The sequence below is a fragment of the Stenella coeruleoalba genome, assembly GCF_951394435.1.
Source record: "Stenella coeruleoalba genome assembly, chromosome: 4".
NCBI classification, from domain to species: Eukaryota; Metazoa; Chordata; class Mammalia; order Artiodactyla; family Delphinidae; genus Stenella; species Stenella coeruleoalba.
Window position 1 is genome coordinate 75441393 of NC_137149.1, and position 24474 is coordinate 75465866.

Here is a 24474-nt window from a genome sequence, read left to right on the forward strand (position 1 = left end):
TATAACAAAGTGAATCAGTCATACATAAACATATGTTCCCATATGTCATCCCTCTCGCGTCTCCCTCCCTCCCACCCTCCCTATCCCACCCCTCCAGGCTGTCACAAAGCACCGAGCCAATATCCCTGTGCCATGCGGCTGCTTCCCACTAGCTATCTACCTTACTACGTTTGTTAGTGTGTATATGCCCATGACTCTCTCTCGCCCTGTCACAGCTCACCCTTCCCCCTCCCCATAACCTCAAGTCCGTTCTCTAGGAGGTCTGCATCTTTATTCCTGCTTTACCCCTAGGTTCTTCATGACATTTTTTCCCTTAAATTCCATATATATGTGTTAGCATACGGTATTTGTCTTTTTCTTTCTGACTTACTTCACTCTGTATGACAGACTCTAGGTCTATCCACCTCATTACAAATAGCTCAATTTCGTTTCTTTTTATGGCTGAGTAATATTCCATTGTATATATGTGCCACATCTTCTTTATCCATTCATCCGATGATGGGCACTTGTGAGAATATTTCTGACACAGAGATACAAAGTGAGCAAATGCTGTTGTGGGGAAATGGTGCCGATAGACTTGCTTGATGCAGGGTTGCCACAAAACTTCAATTTGTGAAAAACGCAGTATCTGCAAAGTACAATAAAACACAGTATGCCTGAACAAAGAACCCATCCTTAAAGTTCTGATCTGGTTATCTGTTGCTTTATACCAAACCACCCCCAAACTTAGTGATTTTAAACAACAGCCAGGGGGGAGGAGTCAAGATGGCGGTGTGGGAAGCTGCGGAGTTAGCTCTCCCCACAACTAGGGCACCTGCTGGCCGCTGGTGGGAGACTCTAACCACCAAGGAGACGGGAGGAATCCCAGAGTGAACCAGTAGGATGTAGGGGGACTGAGGGAGGAGAAGTGGAGGCCAGAGAAGATCGGCACTCCTGAGGCCGGGGAGATCAGGAGAGGCAGGCGGGAGGGACTCTCCGGGAAGAGCGGGAGAGGAGCAGCGGGTGATCACCTGGCCCACTGGGGCCACAGAGCCTGCTGAGCTCCCAAGCTGGTTCCCCCCCTCCAAAGCCCCATCCAGGCCGCGTGGGTCCTGGGGGCATAGGAGGGAGGCCAGGGAGATCAGGAGTGGCAGCGGGGAGGGGCCATCCAGGAGAAATGGGAGAGGACCAGAGGGTGATTGCCCTGCTCACTGGGGCCTGGGGAGACTGCTGAGCTCCCAGGCCAGTTCCCTGCCCTCCAAGGCCCCCCCACCATTGGTCCTGAGGGCATAGGAGGGAGGCCAGGAGATCAGGAGAGGCAGGCGAGAGGGGCCCTCCCGGACCCCAGACCGGAGGATTGGGAGAGGAGAGGAGGGAGTTTGCCCCGCCCACTCGAGCCCAGGAAGCCTGTTGGGCTCCCAGGTGAGGTCTCCTGCCCTCTGAGACCAGGGGTAGGGGGCACGCCTGGGCCCTTTCTGTTCCTTGAGCCTAAGCCCCACCCCCACAGCCCACAGGGCCTTTTTCAGCCCTGTGGTTCCTGAGCATAGGCCCCACCCACCACCCAAAACTTGCCCTTGCTTAGGCCCCGCCCTCAACAGCCAAGGCCTTTCATGACCTCTTTTTTTTTTCTTTTCTTTTTAGCATTCAGCAAGTATTATTAAAATGAAGGGAGATTATGGATGACACTTTGTAACAATCAGGAACTGTTGATTAATAAAGTTAGTTCGTTATTCTCCTGAAACCTAGGCAGCAATGAGAATTGTCAGACGGATCATTTTACTCATTATTTTTGATTAATGCACCCAGATTCTCTGACTCTGAAGGGAAAAAAAAAAACCTCCTCCTCTTTTTCACTATTGTGGTACTAACATACCTTCCGGTTGTTGATTCATCTATTTTTGCATTCTTTCTAACATATCTGTTAGTTTCCTAGTCTAATTTTATGTTTTACTTTGTTATTGTTTGGGGTTTTTTTTACCACCCCACGTGGCTTGCGGGTTTTTTTTTTTTTTTTTTTTTTCGGTACGCGGACCTCTCACTGTTGTGGCCTCTCCCGTTGCGGAGCACAGGCTCCGGACGCGCAGGCTCAGCGGCCATGGCTCACGGACCCAGCCGCTCCGTGGCATGTGAGATCTTCCCGGACCGGGGCACGAACCCGTGTCCCCTGCATCGGCAGGCAGACTCTCAACCACTGCGCCACCGGGGAAGCCCAATTCTAGCAGTTTTTGACAGTGACTTTTAAGAGTCCTAAATAATGCTTGATTTGGTTTCCAAACTTAATTAAATACCTTCAAATACTTTATAAATACATTAAATTTGATTTCTTTTTAAAGTATTTTATTTCAACCATCTACATTAACAAAACCTTCTCAAATATTAAATAATTATTAAAAATCTAATACTTTAAACTTATAAATATAGTGAACCTGAAGTTTTTTAACGTTGTAAGAATTGATACTGACTAAGGTTCTTGGACTCTTTAATCAATAGAAATTGATAAGAGGCCAGATGAGAAATTCAGGTAAGGCTTTACTGGGACTCGTGCTATAGCAGGAGGGAGGGAAAACAAGTAACACATGCCCTTGCTCACTCCCTGAGAGGAGGCGAGCTGGTCCTTTAAACAGGGTGAAGATAGGGGCCAATAGGTGGATCGGGCTGGGGGGTGGCATACGTGGTGGGCCCACCCTCTTGATGGTGCTGGGTAGAGAGATCATGCATAGTACCCTACTTTTGCTCCTGGTACCTCAAAAGTGGCAGTTGGGTTTTGGCCTTTTTGTATGTTCTTATTGTTCATAATTTGCCCCAACTGCGCATGCGTGCAGTTCTTTTTAGTTCCTTTTAGTTTATTTGTATTCTGTTGCTCCAGGAGGCATTTGTTAAGGTGGAAGCACTACAGTCAAGGGTCTCAGGTCCCAGCCAGTCTCAGAATGACATAAATTTAAGATTTCAACTTAATGTTATAATTCTAAACAGTTACTCTGTTATATATTTCAAATTGCAATTGTAGTGTTATCACTCTTACAGGCCAAATTCTCTTAAAACATATACCTGCTTTTTATTTTTTATTTATTTTTATTTATTTATTTTTTTGTGTGATACGCGGGCCTCTCACTGTTGTGGCCTCTCCCACTGCAGAGCACAGGCTCCAGACACGCAGGCCCAGCAGCTGTGGCTCACGGGCCCAGCTGCTCCGCAGCATGTGGGACCTTCCCGGACCGGGGCATGAACCCATGTCCCCTGCATCGGCAGGCGGACTCTCAACCACTTCACCACCAGGGAAGCCCCCTGCTTTTTATTTTAATAATATACACTTATTTTTTGTTTTAACAATAATTTCAAATTTACTGAAAATCTGCAAAAGTTAAAGTCCATTGGCTTTATCATTCTCTCTCCTCCGTGGTGTGTGTGTGTGTGTATATTTAATCTTTTCCCTGAATCATTTTTGAAAGTTAATGACAGACATCATATACCCCTTTTCCTCAGTACTTCAGTGTGTGTTTCCTAACAAGAGGACATTATCTTATATAACTACCATACTGTTATCAAGATCAGGAAATTTAACATTGGTATAATACTATAACTAATCTATGGTCCCTGTTCAAATTCCATCAATTCTTGCACATATTTATTATTAAGACAAAGTATTAATTCTATGATTTTGATTTTCTTAGGCTTTTGACAGTTAATTCTAAATCTTCTCAGAGTTTAAAAATAACACATGCTCACAAAAGAAGTCAAGTTACTATTACAGGTACCTGAGGTTACTTGCCACCAGAGACTTTGTATGGATACACTGTAGGAAGTCCTTTTACCTCTATGAATGTCATACCAAGTCTCTTTTTATAATAGCTGTTAGGACCTCAAAACTTAAAAAGAAAGGGGTTGGTTTCATAGCTCACTTAATCCATAACTATTTTAATGAGATCTATTTTATTATAAAATTAATATTTTGTAAAATAAATAATTAATATATTATGTGCAGTAAAAAAAAGGCAGCCCAAATAATGCAAGTGAATATGTAAATAAAAATCACTTTTGTTGTAACACATTTTCGGACTTTATGTGAATCACCTCAAAAATGTTCATACCTTTGATTCAGTCATTTTACTTCTAGAATTTTTATTCTCAGAAAATAATCAAGATTGAGAATGATGGGGGAGAGACATGTTGGTATAATGACCTCATGGATTAGGAGAAATTTCATTTCTCCGATTATTAATAAAGTCATATCGTTCTCTACATTTATTTGCCATGTGTATTTTCCTTTTCTAAATTTGTTCATGGCTTTATTTTTCTACTGGTCTGTTCATTCACAAAATTCTTTACATCTTAGGGATATTAATCCTTCATCTGTTATATATGATGTGCATATTTTTCCCAGCTTGTAACTTAAAGTTTGGGGTTATAATTTATATAATAATAATATATATAATATACTAAAATTATAATATATGTATAAAATTTTAAATGTATAGATCTTGTATAGTTTAATAAGCTTTTAACAAATATATATACCCATTCATTAACCACCATAATCAAGATACAAGAATAAGTATTATTCTTGACTGAGAAGCCCAAATGATCTTTTCTCTTTATTTTGTTAATGTGCATACTTCTGTGCATAGTTGCTTAGAGTTGTTTTTTTGGTTTTGTTTTGTTTTGTTTTTGCGGCATGTGGGCCTCTCACTGTTGTGGCCTCTCCTGTTGCGGAGCACAGGCTCCAGACGCGCAGGCTCAGTGGCCATGGCTCACGGGCCCCTCCGCTCCGCAGCATGTGGGATCTTGCCGGACCAGGGCATGAACCCGTGTCCCCTCGGACTCTCAACCACTGCACCACCAGGAAAGCCCAGACATTTTGAATTTGATTTCCTAATATTTTAGTGAGGAACTTTGTATCTATGTTCATGATGGATAGTGATCTATAGTTAAAAATATATCTGTTGAGTTTGGGAATTAGGGTTATGTTGGTCTTGTAAAATGAGTTGAGAAGTATTTCCTGCTTTTTTATTTTCTGTATATTTGTGTAAGATTCATGTTATTTCTTCCTTAAATATTTGAGATAATTTACCCTTAAATCAATCTGGGCTTAGTGTTTTCTTTATGGGGAGGTTTTTAATTATGAATTAAATTTCTTCAGGTATTCCTTTAGGGTATAGGTCAAATCAGATTTTTTATTTCTTCTTGTGTCTGTTTTGTATTTTAAAAGAATTTGTCCATTCTTCTATGTTGAATTTATTTGCATAAAGTTTTTAATGGTAATATATATATTTTTCTCTTTAAGAGCTTTAAGATATATAGTGGTGACGCTTTAATTCCTGTTTGTTAATTTGTTTTCTCTTTTTATTTCTTGATCAGACCTGCTAGGGATTAACAAATTAGCTTTATTAATCTTTCCAAAGAGTCAATTTTTGTATTTGTTTATTTTTTTCTCAACTGTTTTTAAGAATTTCTTTTACCATTTCTTATAGAGTGGATCATTCAGTTTTTGTTACTCTGGAAATGTTCTTATTTTATTTTTATTTGTAAAGGATATGTTTGTTGGATATGCAAACATATTTTAGGTTGATAACGCTTTAGAGTATCTTTTCATGATCTTCTGGCCTCCATGATTTCTGGTGAGATGCCAGCTAAAATTATAATTTTTACTCTATATTTAATGTGTCTTTTTCCTTTGGCTATTTTAAGATTTTCTCTTTATCTTTGGTTTTTAGCAGTATGGCTAAATTTGCCTACATACAGTTTTCTTGGTATTTGTCCTACCTGTGGTTCCCTGAAATTCAAGGATTTGTGGGATGTTGCTTTCAATCAAATTTTTCAATAGTTCTGCTATCATTTATTCAGACTTTTTTTCTGTGTCATTCTTTCTCTGAGGCCTCTAGTTATACCTGTGCTATATCATCATATTCTATACCATAGATCACTGAGGTTGTTTTATTTTTTTTCAATATTTTTCTCTATATGCTTTATTTTAAATAATTTATATTCACCTCTACTCAATGGCATCAGTTCTTTTTACCACAATGAACAATCTTCTGTTAATCTCATCCAATGGATTTTTAATTTAGATGCTGTGTTTTTCAGTTCTTGGATTTCCATTTGGTTTTTTAAAAATATATATAATTTACATATTTCTCTTGGACCTTTAATCTCTTCACTCATTGTATCCATCTTTGGACCCCATTCAAGTTTCACTTATTTTTCCTCTATAATATCCTTTATAGAGGAATAATCCAGTTCAAAATCATGTGTTGTCAAGTATCTTTAGTCTCCTTCAGTCTGGAATGGTTCTTCAATCGTTTTTGCCTTGTTGACCTTGAACACTATTGAATATTACCATCCAGTTATTTTATAGAATAGCGGACAAACTGAATTTGTCTGAATGTTTCTTGTAATTAGGGTAAGATTATGAATCTTTGGTGTTTATTCACATACATACACACATTTTCGTCTATATTTATTTCCATATCGATTTATATATGATTTTTCACCTTTACCTCCAATTCTGATCCAACACTACCGAGTTTATTCTTTTCCTCCCTTGCCTTATTTGTAATGCTTGTCTCTGAAAGTTAAAAACCTGGCTCCCATTACCCTTAATACATGTCCTCTCTGTGTATAATCATTCCCCCATCTCTGCTGTCTTCTCTTTCTGCATATGGGCTCTTACACCCTGCACTATGCCACTCAGTCTCTGACACTTCATACTGGGAGGCCCCTTCCCAAAGCTCTGATCTCTTACTGGTATCTCTGATATCTCAATCCCTCTTACTTGGTCGACCCTCCTCTTGATGCTCTGGCCCTAACATCCTGCTATGGGCCACTGTGCCTTCTCCCTTCCCACCAGACTGAGACACCTACCTTGCTTTGCTCTCCCAAATGATCAGGAAGGGGCGAGGATGAACTGCTTTCCTTCTTTCAAGAGTCTTATCCTGTCTAGTTTCTGCCTACTTCTGATTTCTTTCCAGTGCTTTCAAAGAGTTCTGTTTTGTTTTGTTTTGTTTTCAGTGTTTTATTCAGAGTCTCTAACTGTTATAGGCAAGAAGATTAGTTCAATACAAGCTACTCTGCTATTACTGGAAGCAGAACTTCTAATTTGCCTTTTAATTTTGTTTTGGTTATCTTGAGGTTAAAATTTTATGTGTGGTAAAACCCATAATCTTATTATTTTGAGATTTCTTCCATTGCTTTATGATTAGAAAATTCTACCCCAAAAGAATTCAGAAAATCACCCCCAGTAGTGTGCTTGTACTGGCTCACAAGAGCTGATGGTACACATCTCTTTCTAACTTTGCATTTAGTGAGATCCATCACCTTCATAGTTTGAAATTGACCATGGTGGGAATTTTTGCACCATAGAAATTGGCAAGCACTACAAATCAGTCTTTTTTCTCTGAGGAGCTAACTGTTAAACATTTACCTGCATACCACTGGTCACCTCTATTTTCCTGTACTATTTTTGTGGTTTCTTTTTATTTTTAAAGTAGATAATTCCTCAACTTATTTGAAGTATATTTCTATGTAAAATATGGGGTAAGAATCTGCCTCTCCCCCATGATTGCCCCAGCCTTTATTTGTTCACTGCCACAGTTATTATATACCACAATGTTATTTATACTAGGGCAACGGTTTTCAAAAATGTGACCCAGGTATGCATAAAGGTTTCCCAGAACCTTTTAAGTAATCTGCAAGTTCAAAATTATGCACAAGTAGAAGGTTCACTCAATGTGTAAGATAGGCAAATGGATTTTATGGTAATGGAGTATGAAAAGTTCCTTGACAGTTTCAGATTGTACATTGCAACTCTTATGGTTTTTTTTGTTTTTTTTTTTTTGCGGTACACGGGCCTCTCACTGTTGTGGCCTCTCGCGTTGTGGAGCACAGGCCCCGGACGCCAGGCTCAACAGCCATGGCTCATGGGCCCAGCCGCTCCGCGGCATGTGGGATCTTCCCGGACTGGGACACGAACCCGTGTCCCCTGCATCGGCAGGTGGACTCTCGACCACTGCGCCACCAGGGGAGCCCGCAACTCTTATTTTTAAGAAACTACCCTTTGTCAAGTTTTATTTTAGTATCAAAGAAGAATATCCACAATTATCTGAAAAAGCTGTTGAAATATACTCTTTTCCAACTAGTACAGGGAACTGGATTTTCTTCATATACTTCAAACAAAAAACAGTGTCTTCTTAAACCAGATATTAAAGAGATTTGCAAAAATGTAAACATATCAGTCTTGTCACAATTTTTTTTGTTTTGGAAAATATAGTTCTTCATCATAAAAAATATTTGTATTTCCATGTAATGGGTTCTTTTTACTTGAAATAATAAATGTTCTTAAATGTCTCAGTCTTTGGAAGCCCTCAGTCACTTTTTAAGAGGGTAAAGAATGTTACATATCAAATTTATTCAATTAAAAAAAAGTGTAAATGGGCTCTAGACCAAAAAAATTGAGAACCACTGTATTAGATAATATTTCTGAATTCTCTATTTGGTTACACTGATCTATTTTTATGCAAGTATCATTTTGCTTAAATTATTGTAAATTTAAAAATATTTTAGGGCTTCCCTGGTGGCGCAGTGGTTCAGAATCCGCCTGCCAATGCAGGGGACACAGGTTCGAGCCCTGGGCCGGGAAGATCCCATATGCCACAGAGCAACTAATCCTGTGCGCCACAACTACTGAGCCTGTGCTCTAGAGCCCGGGAGCCACAACTACTAAAGCCTATGCACCTAGAGCCCATGCTCCGCAACAAGAGAAGCCACTGCAATGAGAAGCCCGTGCACCGCAACGCAGAGTAGCCCCCACTTGCCACAACTAGAGAAAGCCCACGTGCAGCAACAAAGACCCAATGCAGCCAAAAATAAATAAATAAATTTATTTAAAAAAAAAAAAAAAATATATATATATATATATATATTAGAATAGGGTAGGTTATGTATACCCTTTTCTTCTTTTGGCCATAACTTTCTTATTGTCCTTCTGGCTTCCCGCTTCAGTCTTTCTCCCACATGCCTGACAGATTAATCTCCAGCCCTGACCATGCTTCCTCTCCAGTGAAAAGATTTCATGGTTCTTCGCTAGCTGTGAGCAGTGCCCTCCACATCTAACCTAGTTTCAGATATATTTGCAAGCCTGATCTCCCTGCCTGACCAGACACAATCTCCTCCATGCCTCCTTGCTTCTGTGTCCAGACTTTCCCTTCAATCTTCCTTCCTTCATTCTCCCTATCTTTTCTCCTCCCTCTACTTGTCAGAATCTGATCCTTCCTTCAAGGCCCAATTTAATATCCCTTTATCCATGAAAAGAGAATTCTTCTTGGATTCTCCCACATTTCCTCTGATATTCCTCAAAACTTTATTCTCTTTTATGGGTATCAAATAATCAGTGATTTGCTTATAGGTTTATGATTCCTTCTAAGTTGAAAACTACTTTAAGGAAAGGTACTGTTTATTATTCTTTGTTTTGTCTTACATAATATAATTAAGAGATATTTGTATAACGAATTAATGAATGATGTTTTATTTCCTTTTTGATTGTAAGCCTTAATTGAAGGCACTGGTTGTCATATATTTTTTTGATTTTCCAAGAGGCTGATAGGGGACAAAGCTTTATTCATTGGAAATGCTTGATTAGTACTTCATGGTATTGTGTAGATAGATAGGACCTTTGTTTGAATCCCAGCTCTGCCACTTACAAACTATATAAAGTTAAATAAAATGCCAAACTTCACAATACCTTGGTTTCTCCATTAGTGAAATAGAAATAAAAATGATATGCAGGTGAGAAATAAATGAATTAATAGGTATAAAATACTGTCTGTGTTAGTATCATCATCGTCATCATTTTTATTTATTTATTTTTGACTGTGTTGGGTCTTCATTGCTGGGCACAGGCTTTCTCTAGTTGCAGCGAGCAGGGGCTACTCTCTGTTGCGGTGCACGGGCTTCTCATTGCAGCGGCTTCTCTTGTTGCAGAGCACAGGCTCTAGGCACGCGGGCTTCAGTAGTTGTGGCACGTGGGCTCAGTAGTTGTGGCTCGCAGGCTCTAGAGCACAGGCTCAGTAGTTGTGGCACACGGGCTTAGTTGCTCCGCAGCATGTGGGATCTTCTCGGACCAGGGCTCGAACCCGTGTCCCCTGCACTGGCAGGCAGCTTCTTAACCACTGCGCCACCAAGGAAGTCCATCGTCATCATTTTAAACAACATAAGAAGGGGTTTGGAACATACCTTGTGTGTTAATTTTCTACCCACAGTTAAAACCCTATTTCATTTCCAGTTATTGATTATATTCCCACCTCAAAGTTTTGTGGTAAGTTTTGAGTTTGGATATAAGTAATTTAAATAGAAGACGATGTAATTTGAACACATTTCCACAATTAAGGTAGTGAGGAGTGTCTTGGGGGACCAGTACAACATTGTCTATGGAGATATGGTTCTGTTCTGCCTTTCTTCCTCTTGTCGTTGGTTACTTTGTATTGTCCATTCCAATTAGAAGAGAGCTACTTAAATTCATTTTAAGCATGGGGATTTGTAATAATGTGAATTCCAATTTCCAAAGGGCAAGATAATTAAGAACAGAGCAGAGCTCTCCCCCTTATAGTGTTCTCATGTGATAGGGCTGAGAACTTCCCTCTTGGCTGAGTTTATTGTTCTAGTAATCAGCATTGCCATTTATCTCTTAGTCCATTTGTGTACTTGTCATTTTCTCCCCATCTTTAGTTTCACAGTAAGTTCCAAAAAATCTGGGTTGGAATTTATACAACCTAGTTTGAGAAGGATGGAAACTGATCCTTTCAGCTATGATCATAGGTTACTGCAGTATTCTCATCCTTTTTGCTGGATTTACTGAGAAGTCTGGTCCAGTGGTCAGATACTACTTTGTAACTTTGATTGCGATAGTGTTTATTGATTGATGCTTACAGGTACTGTTTTCTTTTTCTCCCCTAGACTAAAACCAAAATTGCGACGTCTGCCCTGACTGCTGTTGCAACTCCAAGAACTGTAGACCTTGCCTATCCAAGGATTAAGATAGAGGGTCTGTGCTTTGAAAGAGAAAGAATTGAAATGCCCATCCGTCCTGTAAGCCATCACTACCTTGGCATCCTTCAGCTCACTTTCTGTTTGTTCCTAGGGTGTTGTTTTGCTTCTATAGGGTATAGACCAAAGTCATTGGAAAAGAAAACCTTGAAAGAGTGGTCTGTGGCAGGAAGGAAGACCTAGCTGCAAGATATGGAGAGGGACTGCAGGTAGAGGGTGAAGAGCATGGACTTTGGGGTCAGTAAGAGCTGGGTTCAAATTCCTGCCTCACCACTACTAGTTGTGTGATGTTGTAATAACCTTCCTGAGCGTTATTCATTCAATAAAGATTTGAATCTCTACTGTGTGCCCAGCACCATGCCCAGTGAACAAGATGGAAGGAGACAGAAAATAAATAAGGAAACAGATAAGATAATGTCAGGTAGTGGTAAGTGCTATGAAGAAAATAAAATGGAAAAAAATAAAAAATAAAATGGGAAATGAGTGACTATGGCTGGGGGTGGAGAATAAGCTTCTTTGCATACGGTAGTCAGGGAAAGCCTCTCTTAAGGAAGGGATATTTGAGCTGAAACCTGAATAATGAGAAGGAGTCAGCTAAGTGAAGATCTGAGAAGAGAATGTTCTAGTAGCGGGAAGAGCACATGACAAAGTCCTTAAGTAGGATAGCTTTGAAGTTGGGTGGAGCAAGGTGAGCAAGGGGATTGTGAAGATAACAGTTCCCAGTTTCAGGGCTGTTCAGACTTGTGATAATAGATAAGGCAGGTGCTCAGCACAGAGCCTGGCACGCTCAGTGGGTTGTTCGGGGGTTTTAAAAAATCCTTTAAAAAAGTGATACCATGGCACATAATCATACTCTGAGAACCCAAACTAATCTGTATCAGTGCAAATATAGAACATTTTCAGGGCTACTGAGTGGTGTTTGCTGTGGTCCTCATTCTTTTGAATGAGCACTTGAGAGAGAGAATAGTAGCTATATGTCATCTTTCCTATTTTACCAGTAAAGCAACATAATAGAAAGGCCTCCTGGCGGATGTGGTTTCCAAAGTAAGACCAAAGGGAGTTGATGAGTCAGTCAGTCAGAATATATTTATTCAGCACCAGTTATACAACAGAGCCTAGTCTAGCTTTTGGCAAACAAGTACTTCTCTCAAGTGGCTTATATTCTGGTGGGGAAAAACAGACAGTAAACATAACCAACAATGAAATAAATGAGCTAAGTCAGGTGTTGTTAAGTGCTATGAAGAAGATTAAATAAGTACTGTGGAAGAGGGTAGTTAGAAAGGCTGATATATCTTGGATGGTCAGGGAAGAACTCCTTGAGGATGTGATGTTTGAGTCTAGGGACTTGAATGACGAAGAGGCGGCCATGACAAGATTGAGGAAAGAGGGTTTCAAGCAGAACTAGTAAATGCAAAGGTCCTGAGGTGGAAAGAGCTGGGCCAGAGGGGCCTTGTGTGACTAGGGTCATAGTGATTGAGGTGGGGATGGGAGGAAGGTGAGGTTGGAGGAGGGTATAGTAGGCAGATCATGTAGGACCTTCTAGGCCACAGTAAGGAGCCTAGGTGTTATTCTTAGCAAAATGGAAAGCCACTGGAAGATTTTAAACACTGTGAGTGACATGATCTGGCTTGGGCCTTGGAAAGTACTTCCCTCATAAAGTTGTTACGGTGATTGCATGGGAATGATTTAGGCAGATCGCTGAGAACACTGTCTAGCTCATGGAATACACTTGTTGAAATGCTCCTTCTCTCCCTCAGTAACTGCTGTGTGAAGGCTGGGTTGTGGAGGAGTGAGAATGGAAGCAGGGAGATCAGTTAGGAGAGTCTGTTACAGTAATCCAGGAGAGAAAGGATGGTGACTCGATTAGGGCTATAGTTGAAAATAGAGGGAGACGTGGTGAAATTTGAGGTATGTTTTTGTGTCGTTTTGTTTTCCACTATAGATATCCTGTGCTGCCTTGCTCGCCAAACCTAGCTCTCGAATACTAGCTCTAGCTAAGCCCAGGCCTCTTCATCAAGATTATTTACCTCCCCGGGATGCCTACTGGCCAGTATCTTGTGCTGCTATCCATTCCAAGATATCTCCCAGAATTCAAGAACTAGCTAATCCAAATACAAGGTATGTCAATCTGAGGCTAAGATGGGACAGGAAAGGCAGGGGGTGCTAGGGACAGGGAAAAGTTGACCTATTAAGTTCAGTGAAATGAATCATAGAAATAGTAAAAATTTTAAAAATCATCTTATTTGTTACATTTATTGTGACAAATCTATGGTCTTCTTACCATAAATATAAGGCTACAGTTAAAGGGTTAGTGGACTAGTATTGAACTTTAGACCTAGGAGACAACTCTGTAATTATGGATATGGGATTATTTATCTAACATATATTGATAAGGATTATTTATCTAACATATATTGATCTAATACGTTGCAGAACAGAAACATAATATGTTGTAATTTGTGTAAGAAAAAAATACATATATGCCATATATTTGCTTACATATGCCTATACTGTCTCACAGGAGTATGTAAGAAGCTAGTAACAATGGTTACTTTGGGGGCCTAGGGAGCCAGGATGGTAGGAAGACTTATTTTTCACTAAATAGGCTTTTGTATTTTTCAATGTTTTTGTATCATGTACATGTATGAACTATTTCAAATAAATCAGAAAATATATTCAACAAAGAAGAAATTGCCTCTAATTCCTACTCATTTTTTAGAAGACCTCTCAACTTGCCTGAACCTCAATTCATTTTGTTACCTTCAAGGGATAATACCTGATCCCCTACTTAAAGCACCATCAAGAAAACCTAACTGAAAAAGTGGTAGTCTTGAGCTCAGGGAATAGGAAATGTGTTTGGTCTTGTATAATAAAATATATTTTTTTAATTTTTATTTTATTTTTTTAATAAATTTATTTATTTATTTATTTTTGGTTGCCTTGGGTCTTTGTTGCTGTGCATGGGCTTTCTCTAGCTGCAGCGAGCAGGGGCTACTCTTTGTTGCGGTGCGCGGGCTTCTTATTGCGGTGGCTTCTCTTGTTGTGGAGCACGGGCTCTAGGTGCACGGGCTTCAGTAGTCGTGGCTCACAGGCTCTAGAGCGCAGGCTCAGTAGTTGTGGTGCACGGGCTTAGTTGCTCCGCAGCATGTGGGATCTTCCCGGACCAGGGCTCGAACCCATGTCCCCTGCATTGGCAGGCGGATTCTTAACCACTGCACCACCAGGGAAGTCCAGATTTTTAAAATTTTTATAATGTGTTTTTCCTTAAAAAAAAAAGTTCAACATCAAATGAAATGACACTCATTCTCTGTACACTGACAAAGGAAAGTGAGGAGTAAGACCAAGTGCTCAAGAGTCTGTCCTGGTAGCAAGATTATTATTTGGTGGTTAAGGTATTAAGGATGAAAACTTCAAAAAATTGATTTCTTTAAGTTCACCAGTGGATTGTCTGGCTTGTTTTAACATTGTCACATTATTGAGAAATTTCCAGAATTTACTTTCTATGGAAAGAGGAAAGCCTTCGGAATCTGACACATATACACATCTAGACTTGACCACAGGTCACTCTTACAACGTCCCTGAGCCTTCATTTCCTTATATGTATAGTGGAGGTCATGATACCTGTTTTATGTGGTGCTTAAGAAAATCAAAATGAGATAATATAGTGCCTAACACATAGTGGATGCCTGAGAAATGTTAGTTCCCTTTTCTGTTCATCTTATTTTAGGTCAAATCCTTTTTTCCATTTCAGGACTCCTGTGCGTATTGTATATTACGATCCAGAAGTCTTTAAAGTCAAGCCAGCTGCTTTGAAAGCACAGTGTTCTCCGAGGATCCATGAGTTGGCACAACCTCTTACGCGTTAAGCACAGAAAGCCACATCAGTCAAACTCATTATGTTTCTAGAAGACATATTAGATGACTTAGTTCCCTTGTCTGGTACTGTATAGCCCCCACTCCCTCAAAGCACACGAGACCTCTAGGGAACACCACTGCTGCTGTTACCGGTAATCATGTCTTTAGCAGGTCTGGGGACTCCAGCATGCAATAAAAGAGAAAATGATAGCCTGCCTTATTATCCTTACTATCTCCTCACGTGCATCTTGGCTGTCTCATTGCTCTGACTGACCTGAAGATACATTCTTCCTTATATTTGCTGGTTTTGCTTTTCTTTTCCCCGTGAGATCTGTGTTCTCCAGTAGCTGATCTCACCTCAGTGCCTTCTCTAATAAATCCTGAGAACTGAAATCATTCCTTGTGTTACTTTTCCAACGTCCCCTCATTACCAAGAAATAACACTGAAATGGTGAAGGCTTTGTGGCTAAGTCAAAATGCTTTATATAATCTGTAGATGAAATTGAGGGAGTACGTTACCTTAAATGATCACATCTCCACCAACTTCTGTTCCTTCACTCATGCTCAGTGTCATTTATCATGAATGACAGAAGCAGCTAAACGTTTGGTAAGCATTATAATGCTTTGTCAGATTGCATCTGCCCAGAGTTTTTATTTCATTTGCTTTATTCTCTCCATGGATTAGTATTTTACAAAGTAAACTAACTTTTATGGCCTATCTAGATTTACATGAAAATGAGATAACTAGTGTCCTGGAGAGGCAATACCATACAATAGTTTTGGTTGGTTTTTGTTTTAGTATTTTTTTTTTTTTTTTAGGTAGGAAAAAAAGGTAGGTGTATTGATTAAAATGAAGCTAAATTCTTTTCCTAGCTCTAATGAAAATAAACAAGTCTAGAGCTATTGAATTTGAATCCAACAAACAGGAAGAGAGACAGTCACTTTTCACGGTCATTGCTTTTTGAGATAGGCCCGTGGTAGATTTGTCCAACCTTGGATTGCACAGCAAGTGTATTTTTTGTACTATTGGAATAAATCACCTAAATTGCCCAAATTGAACCTAGTATGTAAATTGATTACTGCAGGACAAAAAGTCCAACTGGAATTTGTCTGGGTCTAGAATAAGTCATGACATTTATAAAACCCAAGTACATTTCTGAGATACCTTCAATGTTTGTATGTTTCAGAACATGATGAAATGTATCCATTAAAAAGTACTCTGAAGAGATGGACCTCCAGCAAGGTGTCATGGGAGCTCCAGTGACCACACTCTCCAGTGAATGTTATTATTTTTTTAAATTAAAGCCTCTGGAAATGGCCCTTAGGACAAACAACAAATGAAGAAAAACATCTATTCAGGGATATCTATGAAAATTCAGTAAGAAAGGTGAGAGTCTGTGATATTCAAACTACATGTAAGCAGATTGTTTCTTGCCATGAATTACGGTTCTGTTTTTAAATTCAGATTTAAAAATTAATTTATAATTCAAATTAAATTATATTCACCTTTTGCCTATTTCCTCCCTTTGACTTGGATACAAGAATCTTAGAGCCTAATGAATGTAATGTTCAAACATGGTGAGCCCCTCAGCAAGTAAAATTCCTAGCATCACGACTAGTCATAGCAGGAAACCAAGCAATAACAGCTGCCACCATCATCACCTCCTCCGCCACCACCGCAGGAGATTGACAGCTCATCTGTGACCCTCTTCTGCTTGGTTTCCGGTACTTTAATCTGAATTTATTTTTACTTGTTCCGTGGAGTGTATATGTGTGTGCATGTTCATAAACGTGTGTCTGTATTTGTCTTTATTACGTGTTTGCGTGTAAACTGAAAACTTCCTGAATCCGTTAAAGAAGTGGTTAAATTATAATTAAATAATCTCATTGAGGAATACTACAGAGGCCTGTGATTAACTACCAAAAGTTATAATAACTTCGCTAAGAAGCTCAAATGTCTTCTCACCCCTTTTAGCTGTCGAGTGTAATAGCTGTAAATGTCCACCTTTCTGCAGCTTTTATTCCCAGACTACTGTATTAACTGTCTCTGTTAAGCCTTGGAGTGATTTTCAGCTCCTTGTTAGGAGAAAGATGGAGAATGTTATTATTAGATTTGTGAAATTTAGGTAAGTTAAGATTGTTCATTTTGGAATATGCCATCAGTGAGACTATTCATGGTCTACCTAAACTATCGAAGGATTTTTTTTAAAGCCACTAGTTCAGGAAGGCCTGAAATTCCTCAGGACAAAAGATGAAGGTTAAAACTGTTTTTTTCTGCCTTACCTGATAATATTCCCTTCTTCCCTCCTCTGGTTCTCGAAAACAAAATGAAAGCTTAACTGAAAGTTCCCACTAGATAAGTTTAATTAAACAGCATTTTGTTATACTTGACTATCATTGTACCCCTAACTCAAGCATCTGAATAATTATTTTCTATTTTCATAACTCAGGTATAGACTAACTTCACATTGAATTAATCATTAAAGCAAAGCTCATTAAAATGCTGATATAAAATATGTTTTGTTTTGATTTCTTGAACAGTAGGAAAAATTAAATATATTCATCTAAATATTCAAAAGAGAAGGTAGTGTTAAAATTTATATGAAGAAAGGCAACTGACCTTAAAGTACCAAAATGAATACCTCTATTTAATAAATAACAGCACATTTTACAGGGAGGTAAAAAGGAAAGCATTCCATTGTTAATGGGTGTTGTATTTTACTAAATTTAAATAGTGTACTAGTGAGTAATAATTGACCACTATTACTCTGATAGTTATAATTGAAAAGTAAGGGGCTTCCCTGGTGGTGCAGTGGTTAAGAATCCGCCTGCCAATGCAGGGGACACGGGTTCGAGCCCTGGTCCGGGAAGATCCCACATGCCGCGGGGCAACTAAGCCTGTGCGCCACAACTACTGAGCCCGCGAGCCACAACTACTGAAGCCCACGTGCCACAACTACTGAAGCCCACACGCCTAAAGCCTGTGTTCTGTGACAAGAGAAGCCACCTCAATGAGAAGCCCACGCACCGCAATGAGAAGCCCATGCACCGCAATGAAGAGTAGTCCCTGCTCACCACAACCAGAGAAAAGCCTGCGTGCAGCAACGAAGACCCAGCATAGCCGAAAATAAAATAAATAAAATCTATTAAAAAAAAGAAAAGTAATATCAAAGAAATACCTCACATTTAAGTAATAATTTTAACCTCTTTAATTCCCAAATATTATTAGTTTTACCTTCAATTATACTATAAGAAGGGATAGAGAAGACATTCTACTTTGTTTAGATTTCTTACTGAAAAACAGAACTAGAAGTTATGTACCTTTATTTAACTATAAAAGTGCTAAACTATGAATCATCCAGGTGTTGTTTTATTGTGATTTAACCATGGATTTAATGCTTTTCTTGAACAATCAATGAAATGTTCGGTACTCTGGATTTTTATCTGAAGGACTGAAACTAAACATGTTGAACAATCTCTCCAGATTGTTTTAAAAATGAGTAGCAATTCTAAATAGCTTCTTTTGGAACTAGGAGGAAGAATTTTATATAACTATATAGATTATATAATTATATAATTTAAAATATATATATATATATTTACCTCAACCACTTTTTTTCTTTTGAGGTGAGATTGGTATATGACATCATATGGTAGATTTGAACTTGAATTTTGGAATCAGACCTGGGTTTGTATCCCACGTGGATCATTTACCAGGTATGTGATGTTGAAAAAATTCCCTAACTCCCTGTGCCTCAGTTTCTTTATGTATAAAGTGAGCTCCTGTGGCATTATTATAAAGAGTAAATAAGAACATTATGTAATAAAGTATGAATCGGAAAAAGTTGTTTAAAATTTAGCTCCTTTTGCCTTCTAAGGGGGGAGTGGCATACTTCATATCACTGGGAAAAGAAATATCTCTATGGCTTGACTCATACATTAAATGAATGTTTGTTTGATGTCTTTGCTTTGCCAGGCACTGTGCTAGGCACTAAGGCTGTCATAGTAAGCCAGACATATATGGGCTCTGCTCTCATAGGCTATTTAGCCAATTGGGAGACATGGATGTTATTCACACATTCACAAATAAATGTAAAACACAGCAGTGGCAAGTGCTATGAAGGAGAGGTTATAGTGCTATAAAATGACAGAATAGAGAACTTTGACTCCCTTGGGAAGGTGAGGGAAGGATTCTTTAATGAAAGGACGTTGGGCTGGAATCTAAAAATTAAGTCGTGTTAACTAACAAAGAAAGGACAGGAAATCAGTCCAGGTAGTGGGAAATGTGGTGAGTGGATATTTGTTGATTTGGGGGCGACCCTGCACCCATTACTCCTCCTTCTGGTAAGAACTCCCAATTTTCTTTGGGAGATTTCTCTTCATCGATAAAGGTTTATTGAGACTTTTATTCCAGGTACCCTGGCCGAGGGATGGGCATGTGACCTGAGCCAGCTCATTGAACTGTCCTCTGGGGCTTTGGATCATGGGCAGAGCGGTGCAGAGGCAGGGGTAGTTGGAGGCGGTCGTTCCCAGTAGTGGTGCCCTGATGAGACTTCACTGTTCTCCTCCTACTTTTGATACCTGGAGCTGCCCAGGCCCCCACCGCGGCCCTTCCCTGTTCATCTGCCTCAGGAGCTGTGCACAGCCTTGCAGTAAATCCCCTGTGGCAGATGGGTAGAGGTGTTGGGGACTGAAAGGCCAGCGTGGCTCAGATGGGAAGAAAAAAGGGGTTGTGTGATCAGTGAGGAGGCAGCAGATGGAAGCCAGACTGTACAGGGCCGTGGAGGCCACCTTGAAGATTTTAGTCTTTATACTAAAACCAGTGGGAGCTGTTGAAATAATTTAAGCATGAGGATAATGTAACCATGGTTGCCTTTTGAAAACATTACTTCTACAAATAAATTGGGGAGGGGGCAGTGGAGGTAGATAGACCAAGTTAGGGGGCTACTTAGTAGATCAGAGGAAAGATGAAAATAGTTTGGTGGTACCATGGTGGAGATGCAAGGAAGAGACAGGCCTTGAGAGATATTTGAGGAGGTGTATTTTCACAGGATTTGGTGACGGATTGGATGTGGGGTTGGGGAAAGAAAAGCATTCAAGATAATTCCTCGATTTCTAACTTATGAAACAATATATAGATAGTGAGGGTCTGAATATACAAGTGGACAATGGCCAGGCCACATATGACAGTAGAACTCTGACTCACCACCTGTGCAGCAACCAGGTCAGGAATCCAAACCACAGCCTCTGCAGCAATCAGCCCAGAATGGTCAGGATCTGGCCAGTGGTCCTAATTGATACCTATTTTTTGCCCCCACTTCCATCTCAGGACCAAGTAGAGAAAGCCAAATATATTCCCCAAGCCAATCGCATAGGATGCCCTGTTTCTAGTTAGGCAGTCTCCACCTTCCCCATGCCAACAGGGTCTAACAGAGTATTCCTAAAGCCTCCATCCCCTTCCCCCCTTGCCCCCCCCCCACTATAAAGCTGTCCCACTCCTCTGCCTTTGAATCTCTGCCAACTGCAAGTAATGGTGGCTGACTCCCTGGCCATAGCAGGCTCTGAATAAACAGCCTGGGTGTGTTCTCATTTGACTGATCTTTCCCACAACAGTGAGCCCTTCACTGACGTAGGGAACACCGGGAGATGACCAGAAGAAAAGAGTGGAAAAGCATGAGTTCAGTTCAGGACACTTAGATTAGAGGACACCTTTGAGACATCTAAAAGGAGATGGCGGCTGCAGGGCTGTATTATGACTTTCAGGGACCCTAGGCACTTTTGTTTTTCTGGTTCCTTTCTTCCTTAAAATAATATTAAAAATTATATTTTATGACTGCATTAGTATAAAGATGAATATATAAATATTATATATTAAGACTTTTTCAAATTAAAAGTTCATCTTTTTTTCTCATATAAAAAGAACTAAAACATTTTTGTAATCTCCTGAAAATGTTATGGTCTGTAGGCAATGGGCCCACTGTGCCCAATGGAGCAGTCGGCCGGGTTCAGGTAGGCAGTCCTTACATGGGTCTGTGTTGTAGCGTCGAGACCTGAGACCTGCTGCAGGTGTACATGTGCAAGTCATCTCAGTTAGCTGTGGTTGGAGCTACGGGGTAAGAGGGAGGACCAGGACAGGGGGAATCCTGACTTGATATTTGCTGAAATTCGACAATTGCTGTTAATTATATTTAGAAGGGTATTGGTATGGTGGTTATGCTTTTAAAAGCAGTTCTTTTAGAGATGCAAGCTGAGACAATTGTGAATGAAGTGATATCTAGAGTTTGCTTTGCAATAATCCCAACAGGGGAATGGATGAGGCTATAGAGGAAACGACTCTTGGTTGTGAGTTGGTGATTGTTGAAACTAAGTGATGGAATCCTAGGGTTCATTGTCTAGACTATTCATTCAATAGTCTCTCTTCTGTTAGATATGTTTGAAGTTTTACCTAATAAAGTGCAAGATAGGAGGGGAGCTAGGATGGACAGTTACAGGTCTCAGCAGAGGCTTGAGGGGCCTGAGCAACTCAGAACTCCCCCAACGCTGCATACCAATCAGGTCTGCTTCACTCCCACACATTCAGTGTTAGGGCTGTTTAAGGGGAGAAATCAAGGCAATGTGTCTGTATTCCATGGCTGGGGACAGTGTGGGGAAGAACTAGCACATACAAGATGGTGAGCTAGTTTATAATTTGATGGAAATAGGATCGTGGATTTACAACCCACTAGAAATAAGGTAAAACGAGATAAACTGGTGTTCCCACCCCAAATCCAGGGGAATGGGAGGGACTCAGGACTTTCCCCACACTTCTGGTGGGGGAGGGATTTTGAGTCAACTCTAATTAAATTTTCAAAGGTCAGGATACCTCTGTCGACCTCTAGGTTGCAAGTGCTTGACACACAAGATGTGAACAAGTGGGAACAGAGAAGGTGTTAAAGACTTGTTTGTTAACCTGGATTTGGTTGAAGGAAGAAAAATTGGAGCATCGATATTACATGGCTTCCTGCAGTCTAGGAGAGAGGGGGTGAAGGCAATTCCATTTCTGGTTCAAGGTGGTTGGTCTGGAATGAGGCCTTACCAAGTATTAGCTGTGCAACCCTGTACAAATTACTTAACTTCTCAATGAAAAAGGGCTAATAGTGTTTGCTGTCAAGATTAGGAAGTTTCCAGTACATTATACCCATCCTTTCCCTGCCTGAGTTAAGAAACAATTGAGAAACCCAGGCAGATGGAGTTCAAAACAACTCATTTACAATCGGTAAAGCTGTTTGGAGAAGGTGACTTTGGTGGACCAATTGGATTTCTAATATCCCCCTCCTCCTGAACTGAACTGAGCCCCTGGCTCTGTTCACCAGACACACCTGCCCCCGGAGCAGGCTGAACACACTCTGCTTATGGCTCTAAGATCGCAAGGAGGGAGAAATGCACTCCTTCTCCTAGATTCACCAGGGGAGGAGTCACTGCTCCCACGGGAGGAAATAGGGGTGGGTGAGGGCAAAAACCAGGAAGTTCTTCTCTGGGCAATTCTCCCTCTCCACATGGAAACGGGAGCACAGTTGTTCATCTCTAACACCTACCTCACTGGGTTCTTGTGAAGTATTGTACTTAGCACAGTATCCAGTACATGGTAAGTAGGTTTTGTTTTCTTAGTCATTATTATTAGCGGATATTAAGATGCTTCTCACATCTTTTTGGATAATGGAGTTTACTTCCTCTGGTGGTACTCATTGTAGTCCCAATGAAAATACAATCCTCCTATCGAGAAGTGGAGTCCACTTCCCCATGCCTTGAGTCTGGGGTGCCTGTGACTTGCTTAGATCAACAGAAGGTGGCAGAAGTGACATTGCATGACTTCCAAGCCCAGGCCCTGAGCAGCCTTGCCTTCTTGGCATGCTGCTCCAGACCTGCATGGAAAGAAACCCAGCCTCCCTGAGAGACCTCATAGCAAGAGAAGTCCAGACTTCCCCTCTGAGCCCGGTGGCCAGCTCGCCCTCTGCTGAATGCCTCCATGTGAGTGAGCCAGCAGGACCAGCAGAAGGACTGCCCGGCCAACCCACAGAAAGGTCAGGAAGGAAAATGATGGTTTTAAGCTCCTCTTTGGGGTTGGTTTGTTATTCAGCAGTGTGGAACTGAAACAGTGAAGTAAGAGAGTAAGAGAAAGAGTAAGAGAAAGTAAGTAAGAGTAAGAGACTGGAGCCGTGGGTGGTAGGGAGGGCAGCAAGGGGTTCAGACTGCAGCCAGCTGATTTTCAGAGGTTTGTGAGCAAGTACTTGGTTAGGGTCTGCTAAAGGAGCAGGCACACACTTCTCCCTCAATTAGCTGTTTTAAGTGCCTTTATCAACTTGTGTGAACTAACCTACAGCAGACCTGAACTTAAGTGACCCCTGACTGGCCAGTAAGAAACTGCATGAATTGAGGCAGAGGAGTGGGCTGCCTCCCACCTTCCCTAACTCTCCCCTCCTCCTTCAGAGGGCTTTGCTTCCTGAGGACCTATCTGAGGAGGTCCTGGCCTATGACCATCCTTAGAGACATAGCACAGGCAGTAAGAAGACAGAGCCTGAAGGCATGCATTCTTTCACAGTTTGTGTTGTTTTTTGTTTTGGGTTTTTTTTTTTGTGGTACGAGGGCCTCTCACTGTTGTGGCCCCTCCCGTTGCGGAGCACAGGCTCCGGACGCACAGGCCCAGCGGCCATGGCTCACAAGCAGAGCTGCTCTGCGGCATGTGGGATCCTTCTGGACCGTGGCATGAACCTGTGTCCGCTGCATCAGCAGGCAGACTCTCAACCACTGCACCACCAGGGAAGCCCTGTGTTGGTTTTTCTTCTCAGTCTGGGAGGTGCTGCCAGGTGGGAAAACTTCCCCACCCGTAGCAGCACGCATCTGCCTGCCTGCCTGCTCTCTGTTGCCAGGGCGTGGTCTGTTGGAAGTGTCAGGATGTTGGGCATCCTAGGGATTGCAAGACAGGGCAGGCAGAAGGCTGGAGACAGAGAAAGGGGGCTGGGGGAGCAGGGGAGCAGAAAGAAGCAGCTGGTCTTCAGTGTGAAGTGGGGAGCAAATTCACCCCAGGATACCAGGGACACATAGGCAGTGGGCGGGCAGCTGCTCTGTGAACAGGGAGAGGGTGATTGAGGCTTGGCCAGATGGACATGAAAGGAAAGCAGTAGCAGACCCCAGGTAACACACCGCGTTTTCTGTAATGATCTAAGCAGGCAGGAGTGCCCTGGGGCTTGGATAGTTTAAAAGCACCACATTCCTGGCTTCAGCAAAGCTTAAAGCATGGCCTAGGTCAGGGAGCCATTTTAAGTTCTGGCTTCTCTGGGATTTTTAAGTGACCCGTGACCCGTGATTGTCTAGTAAGAAGCTGCATGAACTGAGGCAGAGGAGTGCATTGCTCACTGACAGAGCCGAGCCTCCCACCTTACCTACCCCCCCCCTCCTCCTTCCACGGGGTTTTGCAACTAAGGACCTATCTGAGGAGGTCCTGGCCTATGACCACCATTGACAGCAGAGACATAGCACAGGCAGTAAGGAGAGGGAGGCTGAAGACACATGTTCTTTCACAGTTTGTGTTGATTTTTCTTGGTTGATCGCTGGTAGAGAACGAATAAG

At 41.1% G+C, this 24474-nt stretch overlaps 1 protein-coding gene across 1 annotated transcript in view; it reads left to right on the forward strand.

Annotated features, from left to right (window-relative positions):
• The window catches only part of SPMAP2L (sperm microtubule associated protein 2 like), a gene marked incomplete at its 5' end in the record, with an annotated part of 57893 nt that extends 42855 nt beyond the window's left edge, over positions 1–15038 (forward strand). Inside the window, 3 exons of the mRNA XM_079919986.1 lie at positions 10924–11055; positions 12956–13131; positions 14765–15038. Coding sequence (XP_079776112.1) covers positions 10924–11055; positions 12956–13131; positions 14765–14879 — 423 coding nt within the window. The 3' untranslated portion in view covers positions 14880–15038. The remainder of the gene's footprint in view (positions 1–10923; positions 11056–12955; positions 13132–14764) is intronic.
• Positions 15039–24474: the final 9436 nt, after the last annotated feature.